This window comes from Oncorhynchus kisutch, unplaced genomic scaffold (genome assembly GCF_002021735.2).
Source record: "Oncorhynchus kisutch isolate 150728-3 unplaced genomic scaffold, Okis_V2 scaffold634, whole genome shotgun sequence".
Classification (NCBI taxonomy): domain Eukaryota; kingdom Metazoa; phylum Chordata; class Actinopteri; order Salmoniformes; family Salmonidae; genus Oncorhynchus; species Oncorhynchus kisutch.
In genome coordinates, this window is record NW_022262579.1 from 166141 (window position 1) to 182386 (window position 16246).

Genomic DNA, 16246 nt, shown 5'->3' on the forward strand with positions numbered 1-16246 from the left:
TGTTGTTGTTGTGGTTGTTGTTGTTGTTGTGGTTGTTGTTGTTGTTGTTGTTGTTGTGGTTGTTGTTGTTGTTGTGGTTGTTGTTGTTGTGGTTGTTGTCATTGTTGTGGTTGTTATTGTTGTGGTTGTTGTGGTTGTTGTTGTTGTTGTTATTGTTATTGTTGTTGTTGTTATTGTTGTGGTTGTTGTTGTTGTTGTTGTTGTGGTTGTTGTTGTTGTTGTTGTTGTTATTGTTGTTGTTGTTGTTGTTGTCCCACATAATATTTCTGGGATATAATACATTTTCTCTAGTATTCCTGAGACCTAGAACTGTAGGCTATGTTTTTCATATTGTATCACTGCACTCTCTCACACAGACACAACAGACACAACCAGGGCCTCTGAATGAACACTAGTGGACATGGGGAAATAGAGCTGGACCACAGTTAGTTACAATAGCTAATTAAAAGCGCATTGCTAATATGCTGATTTGCTTGTAGTGTAATGATGTAGGTTAGCTCATCAAATGTATTATAGTAATGTATTGTGTGTAATGGAGTGAGAGGCTGGCTGGGGTTCATGCTGCAAATATCGTTTCTGAATTTTGTTGTTGTTGTAACGTCTGCAAATCTGTTTACGCGACAAAATGAACTATGATTTGATTTGTTATGCCACTTCATGATATATCTGTAGCAGTAAAAGGAAAACAATGTTTCTATCAATTGGCGTTGAATGTAGCCAGCTACCTTTCTAGTCCAGATAGCACAGAGTCACATGCTACAAGTCATTCCTATACAACTTATTCCTATACAACTCATTCCTACAAAAGTTATTCCTATACAACTTATTCCTATACAAGTTATTCCTATACAACTCATTCCTACAAAAGTTATTCCTATACAACTCATTCCTACAAAAGTTATTCCTATACAACTCATTCCTACAAAAGTTATTCCTATACAACTTATTCCTATACAACTTATTCCTATACAACTCATTCCTACATAAGTTATTCCTATACAATTTATTCCTATACAAGTCATTCCTGTACAACTTATTCCTACAAAAGTTATTCCTATACAAGTTATTCCTATACAAGTCATTCCTATACAAGTCATTCCTATACAACTTATTCCTATACAAGTCATTCCTGTACATGTCATTCTTATATTACTCCCTCTTCTATATCCTCTATTCTCTTTCCTTCCACCTCCCTCCCTCTCCTATATGCTCTATTCTCTTCCTCTGAGATACTGTCAGCACCATGTAATACCAGGGGGTGTCCTCTCCTCTTCCTCTGAGATACTGTAAGCACCATGTAATACCAGGGGGTGTCCTCTTCCTCTGAGATACTATCAGCACCATGTAATACCAGGGGGTGTCCTCTTCCTCTGAGATACTGTCAGCACCATGTAATACCAGGGGGTGTCCTCTTCCTCTGAGATACTGTCAGCACCATGTAATACCAGGGGGTGTCCTCTTCCTCTGAGATACTGTCAGCACCATGTAATACCAGGGGGTGTCCTCTTCCTCTGAGATACTGTCAGCACCATGTAATACCAGGGGGTGTCCTCTTCCTCTCAGATACTGTCAGCACCATGTAATACCAGGGGGTGTCCTCTTCCTCTGAGATACTGTCAGCACCATGTAATACCAGGGGGTGTCCTCTTCCTCTGAGATACTGTCAGCACCATGTAATACCAGGGGGTGTCCTCTTCCTCTGAGATACTGTCAGCACCATGTAATACCAGGGGGTGTCCTCTTCCTCTGAGATACTGTCAGCACCATGTAATACCATGGGGTGTCCTCTTCCTCTGAGATACTGTCAGCACCATGTAATACCAGGGGGTCTCCTCTTCCTCTGAGATACTGTCAGCACCATGTAATACCAGGGGGTGTCCTCTTCCTCTGAGATACTGTCAGCACCATGTAATACCAGGGGGTGTCCTCTTCCTCTGAGATACTGTCAGCACCATGTAATACCAGGGGGTGTCCTCTTCCTCTGAGATACTGTCAGCACCATGTAATACCAGGGGGTGTCCTCTTCCTCTGAGATACTGTCAGCACCATGTAATACCAGGGGGTCTCCTCTTCCTCTGAGATACTGTCAGCACCATGTAATACCAGGGGGTGTCCTCTTCCTCTGAGATACTGTCAGCACCATGTAATACCAGGGGGTGTCCTCTTCCTCTGAGATACTGTCAGCACCATGTAATACCAGGGGGTGTCCTCTTCCTCTGAGATACTGTCAGCACCATGTAATACCAGGGGGTGTCCTCTTCCTCTGAGATACTGTCAGCACCATGTAATACCAGGGGGTGTCCTCTTCCTCTGAGATACTGTCAGCACCATGTAATACCAGGGGGTGTCCTCTTCCTCTGAGATACTGTCAGCACCATGTAATACCAGGGGGTGTCCTCTTCCTCTCAGATACTGTCAGCACCATGTAATACCAGGGGGTGTCCTCTTCCTCTGAGATACTGTCAGCACCATGTAATACCAGGGGGTGTCCTCTTCCTCTGAGATACTGTCAGCACCATGTAATACCAGGGGGTGTCCTCTTCCTCTGAGATACTGTCAGCACCATGTAATACCAGGGGGTGTCCTCTTCCTCTGAGATACTGTCAGCACCATGTAATACCAGGGGGTGTCCTCTTCCTCTGAGATACTGTCAGCACCATGTAATACCAGGGGGTGTCCTCTTCCTCTGAGATACTGTCAGCACCATGTAATACCAGGGGGTGTCCTCTTCCTCTGAGATACTGTCAGCACCATGTAATACCAGGGGGTGTCCTCTTCCTCTGAGATACTGTCAGCACCATGTAATACCAGGGGGTGTCCTCTTCCTCTGAGATACTGTCAGCACCATGTAATACCAGGGGGTGTCCTCTTCCTCTGAGATACTGTCAGCACCATGTAATACCAGGGGGTGTCCTCTTCCTCTGAGATACTGTCAGCACCATGTCATACCAGGGGGTGTCCTCTTCCTCTGAGATACTGTCAGCACCATGTAATACCAGGGGGTGTCCTCTTCCTCTGAGATACTGTCAGCACCATGTAATACCAGGGGGTGTCCTCTTCCTCTGAGATACTGTCAGCACCATGTAATACCAGGGGGTGTCCTCTTCCTCTGAGATACTGTCAGCACCATGTAATACCAGGGGGTGTCCTCTTCCTCTGAGATACTGTCAGCACCATGTAATACCAGGGGGTGTCCTCTTCCTCTGAGATACTGTCAGCACCATGTAATACCAGGGGGTGTCCTCTTCCTCTGAGATACTGTCAGCACCATGTAATACCAGGGGGTGTCCTCTTCCTCTGAGATACTGTCAGCACCATGTAATACCAGGGGGTGTCCTCTTCCTCTGAGATACTGTCAGCACCATGTAATACCAGGGGGTGTCCTCTTCCTCTGAGATACTGTCAGCACCATGTAATACCAGGGGGTGTCCTCTTCCTCTGAGATACTGTCAGCACCATGTAATACCAGGGGGTGTCCTCTTCCTCTGAGATACTGTCAGCACCATGTCATACCAGGGGGTGTCCTCTTCCTCTGAGATACTGTCAGCACCATGTAATACCAGGGGGTGTCCTCTTCCTCTGAGATACTGTCAGCACCATGTAATACCAGGGGGTGTCCTCTTCCTCTGAGATACTGTCAGCACCATGTAATACCAGGGGGTGTCCTCTTCCTCTGAGATACTGTCAGCACCATGTAATACCAGGGGGTGTCCTCTTCCTCTGAGATACTGTCAGCACCATGTAATACCAGGGGGTGTCCTCTTCCTCTGAGATACTGTCAGCACCATGTAATACCAGGGGGTGTCCTCTTCCTCTGAGATACTGTCAGCACCATGTAATACCAGGGGGTGTCCTCTTCCTCTGAGATACTGTCAGCACCATGTAATACCAGGGGGTGTCCTCTTCAGTTGGCCATAATGTTTTGTATATCATATGAATACAATTGAATGCAAATAGATTGTTGGCCTGAAGTCTTGAATAATGTTTCTCCACTTCACAGGACTGGCCACGTGTTGAGGGCTGGTCAGTTTATTAAATCAAATCAAATCAAATTTTATTTGACACATACACATGGTTAGCAGATGTTAATGCGAGTGTAGCGAAATGCTTGTGCTTCTAGTTGCGACAATGCAGTAATAACCAACAAGTAATCTAACCTAACAATTCCAAAACTACTGTCTTATACACAGTGTAAGGGGATAAAGAATGTGTACATAAGGATATATGAATGAGTGATGGTACAGAGCAGCATAGGCCAAGATACAGTAGATGATGCATAATACATGTGATGTTATTTTTAGTTTATTCTACAATAGATGAATGTAGACCTGTTGCATTTGTAGAGCAAATCAGACCGTGTGTGTGAGTACAGGGCAGAGGATGTTTTCACTTAGAGCCAAGGCGGGTTCATGAGAACAGTCTGGTGGAGCCATGTTTACACACCCACCAGGACTGCTGTTTACACACCCACCACGACTGCTGTTTACACACCCACCAGGACTGCTGTTTACACACCCACCAGGACTGCTTTTTACACACCCACCAGGACTGCTTTTTACACACCCACCAGGACTGCTTTTTACACACCCACCAGGACTGCTGTTTACACACCCACCAGGGCTGCTGTTTACACACCCACCAGGACTGCTGTTTACACACCCACCAGGACTGCTTTTTACACACCCACCAGGACTGCTGTTTACACACCCACCAGGACTGCTGTTTACACACCCACCAGGACTGCTGTTTACACACCCACCAGGACTGCTTTTTACACACCCACCAGGACTGCTGTTTACACATCCGCCATATCGGCGCGGCAGGGTAGCCTAGTCCGCCATATCGGCGCGGCAGGGTAGCCTAGTCCGCCATATCGGCGCGGCAGGGTAGCCTAGTCTGCCATATCGGGGTTGCAGGGTAGCCTAGTCCGCCATATCGGCGCAGCAGGGTAGCCTAGTCCGCCATATCGGGGTTGCAGGGTAGCCTAGTCCGCCATATCGGCGCGGCAGGGTAGCCTAGTCCGCCATATCGGCGCGGCAGGGTAGCCTCTTCGTTAGAGCTTTGGACTAGTATCTGAAAGCTTGCAATTTCAAATCCCCGAGCTGACAAGGTACAAATCTGTCGTTCTGCCCCTGAACAGGCAGTTAACCCGCTGTTCCTAGGCCGTCAATGAAAATAAGAATCTGTTCTTAACTGACTTGCCAAGTTAAATAAAGGTTTTTTTTTTTTTTTTTTTACACACCCACTACTTTCAAGTCGACTGTCTCTTACGGCTGCTGAATAAAATATTGAACCAGAATTACCTCTGCTGGGAGAGGTTGTGTCTGAAATATATTATTAAAGTCCTCTAAGTGTACTCTCTCCTCTTTCTCTCTCTCTCCTTCCCTCTCTCTCTCTCCTTCCCTCTCTCTCTCTCTCCTTCCCTCTCTCTCTCTCTCTCTCTCTCTCTCTCTCTCTCTCTCTCTCTCTCTCTCTCTCTCTCTCTCCTTCCCTCTCTCTCTCCTTCCCTCTCTCTCTCTCTCTCTCCTTCCCTCTCTCTCTCCTTCCCTCTCTCTCTCTCTCTCTCTCCTTCCCTCTCTCTCTTTCTCTTGCTGCAGCGCAGAAAAGCGCTTATAACGGCGCGCCTTTGCGGACGGCGAATGTAAAGACGGATTGACGTCCGTAAGGAGCGCTTCTGGATAAGCACATGGTCTCGTTAACGAAAGACAACACTTCGCTAGTCTGTAAATTCCTTTTTGGAGGAACTCCCTAACTGTTTTCATCGGAAGGAAAATAAACGACCACGACCACCTATTTCAATGTAGTTAATGACACGTTTACTGGTCAAATTGTCGGGCTTCTCTCCAAAGTGCTTGATGCGCTTTTAACATCGTTGGATGTAAAGTCTGTTACAGGGGAGTCGGAGGTTGCTGGAGTGGAGCGGGTGAGGACTGAGAAGGATTTCCTAACCGTCTCTCTTTCCTCATACTTGATCATATTTCACGAAGTCCTTTGGGTGTTACACATCAGCTGTTCCACTGTATATTATGGTCGTGCTGCCGTGAGACAGTTGGATAGTCTCGACCCGTTCGTCCGCTGCCGTACACCCGCACAATGACCTACCGGCGGACCTACGGGAGTCACACCTACCGGAGTCAGACCTACGGGAGTCAGAAGTTTACCGTGTTTTTGATAGCTCTTCACGTCTTGTCAATTACAATATGCTTCGGTGAAGATGTGCGCTCCTCCAACAAGACCACTGAAGGTAAGAAGTGGAGACCGAATTAAATGTATTTTGACAAATGCATTATTTCTTCTTGGTTTTGCAAAGAAAACAGGCGCTACATTTAACAGATGAATCAAAGAAAACAGGCGCTACATTTAAAAAATATGAATCATTATCTGACAACTATATCTGACATTTCCCCCTGGGCACACACTGATTGAATCAACGTTGTTACCACGTAATTTAAATGAAATAACGTTGAACCAACTTGAATTGACATCTGTGCCCAGTGGGTTCAGTCTTTTGTATGTTTGGTTTCTGTGTAACAGTATAACTTTAGACCGTTCCCTCGCCCATACCCGATACATCAACAACTGACACCCACGAAGTATCGTTACCCATCGATCCACAAAAGCCGCGGCCCTTGCAGAGCAAGGGGAGCCACTACTTCAAGGTCTCAGAGCAAGTGACGTCACCGATTGAAACGCTATTTAGCGCGCACCACCGCGAACTAGCTAGCCGTTTCACATCAGTTACATCTGCATCATTCTTTAAATCAGTGAAATCAATACGCTGGCGTTATAAACACTTGGTTATAACACTCATATAATGTACGACGCCCCGCTATAATATTCAATCAGAAAATAATCTGGGTAAGGTGTCATTGGAGCAAGGTGCAAGATTTATGAAATTATGAATTGTAAAACATTTAGTAATTAGGTGGATGGAGAGATTGCAGTTTCACTGATGATATTCTATTAAGATGAAGGTCTCACAACCATCTTAAAACCATGACAACTTTAGTAGAATAATAGTTGAAAGTTAACTAAGATCAAGAGCATAACACATCAATCACATCTTATTCAGATGGTTTAGGAGAACAGAGCAGACAGACAGACAGACCTTTAGGAGAACAGAGCAGACAGACAGACCTTTAGGAGAACAGAACAGACAGACAGACCTTTAGGAGAACAGAACAGACAGACCTTTAGGAGAACAGAACAGACAGACAGACAGACCTTTAGGAGAACAGAACAGACAGACAGACCTTTAGGAGAACAGAACAGACAGACAGACCATTAGGAGAACAGAGCAGACAGACAGACCTTTAGGAGAACAGAACAGAGCAGACAGACAGACCTTTAGGAGAACAGAACAGACAGACAGACCTTTAGGAGAACAGAGCAGACAGACAGACCTTTAGGAGAACAGAACAGACAGACAGACCTTTAGGAGAACAGAGCAGACAGACAGACAGACCTTTAGGAGAACAGAGCAGACAGACAGACCTTTAGGAGAACAGAACAGAGCAGACAGACAGACCTTTAGGAGAATAGAACAGAGCAGACAGACAGACCTTTAGGAGAACAGAACAGAACAGACAGAGAGACCTTTAGGAGAACAGAACAGACAGAGAGACAGACAGACCTTTAGGAGAATAGAACAGAGCAGACAGACAGACCTTTAGGAGAACAGAACAGACAGACAGACAGACAGACCTTGAGGAGAACAGAACAGACAGACAGACCTTTAGGAGAACAGAGCAGACAGACAGACCTTTAGGAGAACAGAGCAGACAGACAGACCTTTAGGAGAACAGAACAGAGCAGACAGACTGACCTTTAGGAGAACAGAACAGACAGACAGACCTTTAGGAGAACAGAGCAGACAGACAGACCTTTAGGAGAACAGAACAGAGCAGACAGACAGACCTTTAGGAGAACAGAACAGACAGACCTTTAGGAGAACAGAACAGACAGACAGACCTTTAGGAGAACAGAACAGACAGACAGACCTTTAGGAGAACAGAGCAGACAGACAGACCTTTAGGAGAACAGAGCAGACAGACAGACCTTTAGGAGAACAGAGCAGACAGACAGACCTTTAGGAGAACAGAACAGACAGACAGACCTTTAGGAGAACAGAACAGACAGACAGACCTTTAGGAGAACAGAGCAGACAGACAGACCTTTAGGAGAACAGAACAGAGCAGACAGACAGACCTTTAGGAGAATAGAACAGAGCAGACAGACAGACCTTTAGGAGAACAGAACAGAACAGACAGAGAGACCTTTAGGAGAACAGAACAGACAGAGAGACAGACAGACCTTTAGGAGAATAGAACAGAGCAGACAGACAGACCTTTAGGAGAACAGAATAGACAGACAGACAGACCTTTAGGAGAACAGAACAGACAGACAGACCTTTAGGAGAACAGAGCAGACAGACAGACCTTTAGGAGAACAGAGCAGACAGACAGACCTTTAGGAGAACAGAACAGAGCAGACAGACTGACCTTTAGGAGAACAGGACAGACAGACAGACCTTTAGGAGAAAAGAACAGACAGACAGACCTTTAGGAGAACAGAACAGACAGACAGACCTTTAGGAGAACAGAGCAGACAGACAGACCTTTAGGAGAACAGAGCAGACAGACAGACCTTTAGGAGAACAGAGCAGACAGACAGACCTTTAGGAGAACAGAACAGAGCAGACAGACAGACCTTTAGGAGAACAGAACAGAGCAGACAGACAGACCTTTAGGAGAACAGAACAGACAGACAGACCTTTAGGAGAACAGAACAGACAGACAGACCTTTAGGAGAACAGAGCAGACAGACAGACCTTTAGGAGAACAGAACAGACAGACAGACCTTTAGGAGAACAGAGCATACAGACAGACCTTTAGGAGAACAGAACAGACAGACAGACCTTTAGGAGAACAGAGCAGACAGACAGACCTTTAGGAGAACAGAGCAGACAGACAGACCTTTAGGAGAACAGAACAGAGCAGACAGACCTTTAGGAGAACAGAACAGAGCAGACAGACCTTTAGGAGAACAGAACAGAGCAGACAGACAGACCTTTAGGAGAACAGAACAGAGCAGACAGACCTTTAGGAGAACAGAACAGACAGACAGACAGACCTTTAGGAGAACAGAACAGACAGACAGACCTTTAGGAGAACAGAACAGAGCAGACAGACCTTTAGGAGAACAGAGCAGACAGACAGACCTTTAGGAGAACATAACAGAGCAGACAGACCTTTAGGAGAACATAACAGAGCAGACAGACCTTTAGGAGAACAGAGCAGACAGACAGACCTTTAGGAGAACAGAGCAGACAGACCTTTAGGAGAACAGAGCAGACAGACAGACCTTTAGGAGAACAGAGCAGACAGACCTTTAGGAGAACAGACAGACAGACCTTTAGGAGAACAGAACATACAGACAGACCTTTAGGAGAACAGAACAGACAGACAGACCTTTAGGAGAACAGAGCAGAGAGACAGACCATCAGGAGAACAGAGCAGAGAGACAGACCATCAGGAGAACAGAACAGTCAGACAGATAGACCATCAGGAGAACAGAGCAGAGAGACAGACCATGAGGAGAACTGAGCAGTCAGACATACCATCAGGAGAACAGAACAGTCAGAGAGACAGACCATCAGGAGAACAGAGCAGACAGACAGACCATCAGGAGAACAGAGCAGACAGACAGACCATCAGGAGAACAGAGCAGAGAGACAGACCATCAGGAGAACAGAGCAGACAGACAGACCATCAGGAGAACAGAGCAGACAGACAGACCATCAGGAGAACAGAGCAGACAGACAGACCATCAACAGAACAGAGCAGACAGACAGACCATCAGGAGAACAGAGCAGACAGACAGACCATCAGGAGAACAGAGCAGACAGACAGACCATCAGGAGAACAGAGCAGACAGACAGACCATCAGGAGACCAGAGCAGACAGATAGACCATCAGGAGAACACAGCAGAACAGACAGACCATCAGGAGAAAAGAACAGTCAGACAGACAAACCATCAGGAGAACAGAGCAGTCAGACAGAAAATCAGGAGAACAGGTTGGAGGAAGAGGAGAGAATGGAGGAGGGGATGAAGGAGAGGAAGAGAGAAGAGGTTGGTGGAGAAGGAGAGGAAGAGAGAAGAGGTTGGTGGAGGAGGAGAGGAAGAGAGAAGAGGATGGAGGAGGAGAGGAAGAGAGAAGAGGATGGAGGAGGAGGAGAGGAAGAGAGAAGAGGCTGGAGGAGCAGGAGAGGAAGAGAGAAGAGGTTGGTGGAGAGGAAGAGAGAAGAGGATGGAGGAGGAGGAGAGGAAGAGAGAAGATGTTGGTGGAGGAGGAGAGGAAGAGAGAAGAGGATGGTGGAGGAGGAGAAGAAGAGAGAAGAGGTTGGTGGAGGAGGAGAGGAAGAGAGAAGAGGATGGAGGAGGAGAGGAAGAGAGAAGAGAGAAGAGGATGGAGGATGAGTGGAAGAGAGAATAGGATGGTGGAGGAGGAGAAGAAGAGAGAAGAGGTTGGTGGAGGAGGAGAGGAAGAGAGAATAGGATGGTGGAGGAGGAGAGGAAGAGATAAGAGGATGGAGGAGGAGGAGAGGAAGAGAGAAGAGGATGGAGGAGGAGAAGTGGAAGAGAGAAGAGGTTGGTGGAGGAGAGGAAGAGAGAAGAGGTTGGTAGAGGAGGAGAGGAAGAGAGAAGAGGATGGAGGAGGAGGAGAGGAAGAGAGAAGAGGATGGAAGGAGGAGAAGAAGAGAGAAGAGGTTGGTGGAGGAAGATTTCATTTATTTATTCCCAGTTTATTACCCAAGGCATTTCCTGTTGTGGCATGACGAACTCATCATTACCCACATCATCAGGCCCATTGTGTTGTGAGAACCTGGACAAAGCAGCGTTTAACAGGAAGTAAATACCTGGTCAATGGTCGTTAAGGGGCTCGCTTGTTAAGGGCTGATTAGGGGAGAGATTCCCCCTGGGTCAACTGCTGGGAACAGGTGCTTATAAACAAACAAGAGGGGACTGGATAGAAGCTGGCTGTGTGTGTGTGTGTGTGTGTGTGTGTGTGTGTGTGTGTGTGTGTGTGTGTGTGTGTGTGTGTGTGTGTGTGTGTGTGTGTGTGTGTGTGTGTGTGTGTGTGAGTGTGAGTGTGTGTGTGTGTGTGTGTGTGTGTGTGTGTGTGTGTGTGTGTGTGTGTGTGTGTGTGTGTGTGTGTGTGTGTGTGTCTGAGAAGCATTGTGAAAGCATGCTGTAGTGGAGTAATGCTGACTGTGAACCCAGCACGGCGTCTGTCTTCAACATCTCATATAAAAGGGAAATGAGTGGAAATCATTAGTGAAGGAACTTATTTATGAGTGTGTGTGTGTGTGAGTGTGTGTGTGTGTGTGTGTGTGTGTGTGTGTGTGTGTGTGTGTGTGTGTGTGTGTGTGTGTGTGTGTGTGTGTGTGTGTGTGTTTGTGAGACTATTTCTGTTTCCTTTTTATTCTCTGATGAGAAACTCTGTCTGCCAGGAATTCAAGGTTGTTAGACACTCTGTCTGCCAGGAATTCAAGGTTGTTAGACACTCTGTCTGCCAGGAATTCAAGGTTGTTAGACACTCTGTCTGCCAGGAATTCAAGGTTGTTAGACACTCTGTCTGCCAGGAATTCAAGGTTGTTAGACACTCTGTCTGCCAGGAACTCAAGGTTGTTAGACACTCTGTCTGCCAGGAACTCAAGGTTGTTAGACACTCTGTCTGCCAGGAACTCAAGGTTGTTAGACACTCTGTCTGCCAGGAACTCAAGGTTGTTAGACACTCTGTCTGCCAGGAACTCAAGGTTGTTAGACACTCTGTCTGCCAGGAATTCAAGGTTGTTAGACACTCTGTCTGCCAGGAATTCAAGGTTGTTAGACACTCTGTCAGCCAGGAATTCAAGGTTGTTAGACACTCTGTCTGCCAGGAATTCAAGGTTGTTAGACACTCTGTCTGCCAGGAATTCAAGGTTGTTAGACACTCTGTCTGCCAGGAATTCAAGGTTGTTAGACACTCTGTCTGCCAGGAATTAAAGGTTGTTAGACACTCTGTCTGCCAGGAATTCAAGGTTGTTAGACACTCTGTCTGCCAGGAATTCAAGGTTGTTAGACACCATGTCTGCCAGGAACTCAAGGTTGTTAGACACTCTGTCTGCCAGGAATTCAAGGTTGTTAGACACTCTGTCTGCCAGGAATTCAAGGTTGTTAGACACTCTGTCTGCCAGGAATTCAAGGTTGTTAGACACTCTGTCTGCCAGGAATTCAAGGTTGTTAGACACTCTGTCTGCCAGGAATTCAAGGTTGTTAGACACTCTGTCTGCCAGGAATTCAAGGTTGTTAGACACTCTGTCTGCCAGGAATTCAAGGTTGTTAGACACTCTGTCTGCCAGGAATTCAAGGTTGTTAGACACTCTGTCTGCCAGGAATTCAAGGTTGTTAGACACTCTGTCTGCTAGGAATTCAAGGTTGTTAGACACTCTGTCTGCCAGGAATTCAAGGTTGTTAGACACTCTGTCTGCCAGGAACTCAAGGTTGTTAGACACTCTGTCTGCAAGGAATTCAAGGTTGTTAGACACTCTGTCTGCCAGGAATTCAAGGTTGTTAGACACTCTGTCTGCCAGGAATTCAAGGTTGTTAGACACTCTGTCTGCCAGGAATTCAAGGTTGTTAGACACTCTGTCTGCCAGGAATTCAAGGTTGTTAGACACTCTGTCTGCCAGGAATTCAAGGTTGTTAGACACTCTGTCTGCCAGGAATTCAAGGTTGTTAGACACTCTGTCTGCCAGGAATTCAAGGTTGTTAGACACTCTGTCTACCAGGAATTCAAGGTTGTTAGACACTCTGTCTGCCAGGAATTCAAGGTTGTTAGACACTCTGTCTGCCAGGAATTCAAGGTTGTTAGACACTCTGTCAGCCAGGAATTCAAGGTTGTTAGACACTCTGTCAGCCAGGAATTCAGCCAGGAATTCTTGTGGTGTGTCTCTGTCCTGGCTGGAAGCACTTGATCTGATGGATGTATGTGTCCCAAATGACCCTATGGTCTAAAGTAGTGCACCACATAGGAGGGCTCTGGTCAAAAGTAGTGCACTACATAGGGAATAAGGTGCTATTTGGACCCTGACCCTTAATGTGAGACTGTGTTTACTAGCCAGCTGTGCTGTTTCCTTCAACCAGACTCACTTTCTCTGCTTAGACAGCTGAGGAGAAACCACATGGCTGAAGCAAAAGAAAGATGCATTGGAATTGAAGGGTGTCATTTATTTATTTGAAGGATCTGCTTCCAAACGCATTATAAATATTATCACAAAAGAATACACTCGCTGTTCCTGGTGAAATATATGATTTCTGGTTCTCAATAATAAATGTTTTCTTGGAACAAATGGTGATCTGTAGTTTCTAGCAGGGTTGGGGAGGAACTGGAGTTTCTAGCAGGGTTGGGGAGGAACTGGAGTTTCTAGCAGGGTTGGTGGTGATCTGTAGTTTCTAGCAGGATTGGGGAGGAGCCGGTGGTGATCTGTAGTTTCTAGCAGGGTTGGTGATGATCTGTAGTTTCTAGCAGGGTTGGGGAGGAACTGGTGATGATCTGTAGTTTCTAGCAGGGTTGGTGATGCTCTGTAGTTTCTTAGCAGGGTTGGGCAGGAACTGGTGATAATCTGTAGTTTCTAAGCGGGGTTGGGGAGGAACTGGTGATGATCTGTAGTTTCTAGCAGAGTTGGGGTTGGAACTGGTGATGACATGTAATCAGCACAGTGTCGTAACTCTTACAAGATTTCTTCACTGCAATAATACTGACTATTAATACAGAAAAATAATATGTGATTTTCTCCAATGTGATTTACAGTCTTGCCTAAGCGGAGGCTCTCGGTGACAGTCATGTTGTAGCGGAGGCTCTCAGTGACAGTCTTGCCTAAGCGGAGGCTCTCAGTGACAGTCATGTGTAAACGGAGGCTCTCAGTGACAGTCATGCATAAGCGGAGGCTCTCAGTGACAGTCATGTGTAAGCGGAGGCTCTCAGTGACAGTCATGCGTAAGCAGAGGCTCTCAGCGACAGTCATGTGTAAGCGGAGGCTCTCAGTGACAGTCATGCGTAAACAGAGGCTCTCAGTGACAGTCATGTGTAAGCGGAGGCTCTCAGTGACAGTCATGCGTAAGCGGAGGCTCTCAGTGACAGTCATGTGTAAGCGGAGGCTCTCAGTGACAGTCATGCCTAAGCAGAGGCTCTCAGTGACAGTCATTCCCTAAGCGGAGGCTCTCAGTGACAGTCATGTGTAAACAGAGGCTCTCAGTGACAGTCATGCGTAAGCGGAGGCTCTCAGTGACAGTCATGTGTAAGCCGAGGCTCTCAGTGACAGTCATGTGTAAGCGGAGGCTCTCAGTGACAGTCATGCGTAAGCGGAGGCTCTCAGTGACAGTCATGCCCTAAGCGGAGGCTCTCACTGACAGTCATGTGTAAACTGAGGCTCTCAGTGACAGTCATGTGTAAGCGGAGGCTCTCAGTGACAGTCATGTGTAAGCGGAGGCTCTCGGTGACAGTCATGTGTAAGCGGAGGCTCTCAGTGACAGTCATGTGTAAGCGGAGGCTCTCAGTGACAGTCATGTGTAAGCGGAGGCTCTCAGTGACAGTCATTTGTAAACGGAGGCTCTCAGTGACAGTCATGTGTAAGCGGAGGCTCTCAGTGACAGTCATGTATACGCGGAGGCTCTCAGTGACAGTAGGGTGTAAACGGAGGCTCTCAGTGACAGTAGGGTGTAAACGGAGGCTCTCAGTGACAGTCATGTGTAAGCGGAGGCTCTCAGTGACAGTAGGGTGTAAGCGGAGGCTCTCAGTGACAGTCATGTGTAAGCGGAGGCTCTCGGTGACAGTCATGTGTAAACGGAGGCTCTCAGTGACAGTAGGGTGTAAACGGAGGCTCTCAGTGACAGTAGGGTGTAAGCGGAGGCTCTCAGTGACAGTCATGTCTAAGCGGAGGCTCTCAGTGACAGTCATGTGTAAGCGGAGGCTCTCAGCGACAGTCATGTGTAAGCGGAGGCTCTCAGTGACAGTCATGTGTAAGCGGAGGCTCTCAGTGACAGTCATGCCTAAGCGGAGGCTCTCAGTGACAGTCATGTCTAAGCGGAGGCTCTCAGTGACAGTCATGTGTAAGCGGAGGCTCTCAGCGACAGTCATGTGTAAGCGGAGGCTCTCAGTGACAGTCATGTGTAAGCGGAGGCTCTCAGTGACAGTCATGCCTAAGCGGAGGCTCTCAGTGACAGTCATGTGTAAGCGGAGGCTCTCAGCGACAGCTAAAATAATTCAGAGTAACAGATGTTTGAGTTGAGCTCCTATTTCAGGCTGAAGAGGCAAATTGATCAGGGAGACTCAGTTAGACAGGCTGTGTGTGTGTGTGTGTGTGTGTGTGTGTGTGTGTGTGTGTGTGTGTGTGTGTGTGTGTGTGTGTGTGTGTGTGTGTGTGTGTGTGTGTGTGTGTGTGTGTGTGTGTGTGTGTGTATGTGTGTGTGTGTAACTGGATATAAGGCCAGAATATGTTTCCAGTTGCTGTTCCACATATCCACACAGATATTTGTCTGGTAGAGGGAAAGGGCTGGCCTAGACCCAGAAGTGGTTCATCCTGACCCTACATGTGTTGTGCTACCCTTCCTCCCACAGTTTAACAGGCTAGTTGAAACCTAATGCTTACTCTGGCCTTACTCTTATCGCTTCCCTCTTGCTCTCCTTTTCTCCTCACACGCTCTGTCACCCAGACAGGTCAGAGATCAGTTCAACATACTACTCCCTTAAAGGCTTTTTCCTTCACATTCTGTCTCTCTGTTTCTCTCTCTCTCTGTTTCTCTCTCTCTCTGTTTCTACCTCTCTCTGTCTCTCTCTGTTTCTCTCTCTCTCTGTTTCTACCTCTCTCTGTCTCTCTCTCTCTCTCTGTCTGTTTCTCTCTCTCTCTCTCTCTCTCTCTCTCTCTCTCTCTCTCTCTCTCTCTCTCTCTCTCGCTCTCTCTCTCTCTGTCTGTCTGTTTCTATCTCTCTCTCTCTCTCTGTTTCTCTCTCTCTCTCTGTCTGTTTCTATCTCTCTCTCTCTCTCTCTCTCTCTCTCTCTCTCTCTCTCTCTCTCTCTCTCTGTCTCTCTCTCTGTCTGTTTCTATCTCTCTCCATTTCTCTCTGTCTGTTTCTATCTCTCTCTCTCTGTCTCTTCCTCCTCTAATCTCCTCTCTTCATGTCCTCTCCTGCTGTTTTCTGGTC

The 16246-nt window shown here is 46.9% G+C and overlaps 1 protein-coding gene across 1 annotated transcript in view; it reads left to right on the forward strand.

The window, feature by feature from the left end:
* The first annotated feature begins 5640 nt into the window (after positions 1-5640).
* The window catches only part of LOC109885762 (disintegrin and metalloproteinase domain-containing protein 12), a 137516-nt gene continuing 126910 nt past the window's right edge, over positions 5641-16246 (forward strand). Inside the window, exon 1 of the mRNA XM_031815798.1 lies at positions 5641-6244. Coding sequence (XP_031671658.1) covers positions 6094-6244 — 151 coding nt within the window. The 5' untranslated portion in view covers positions 5641-6093. The remainder of the gene's footprint in view (positions 6245-16246) is intronic.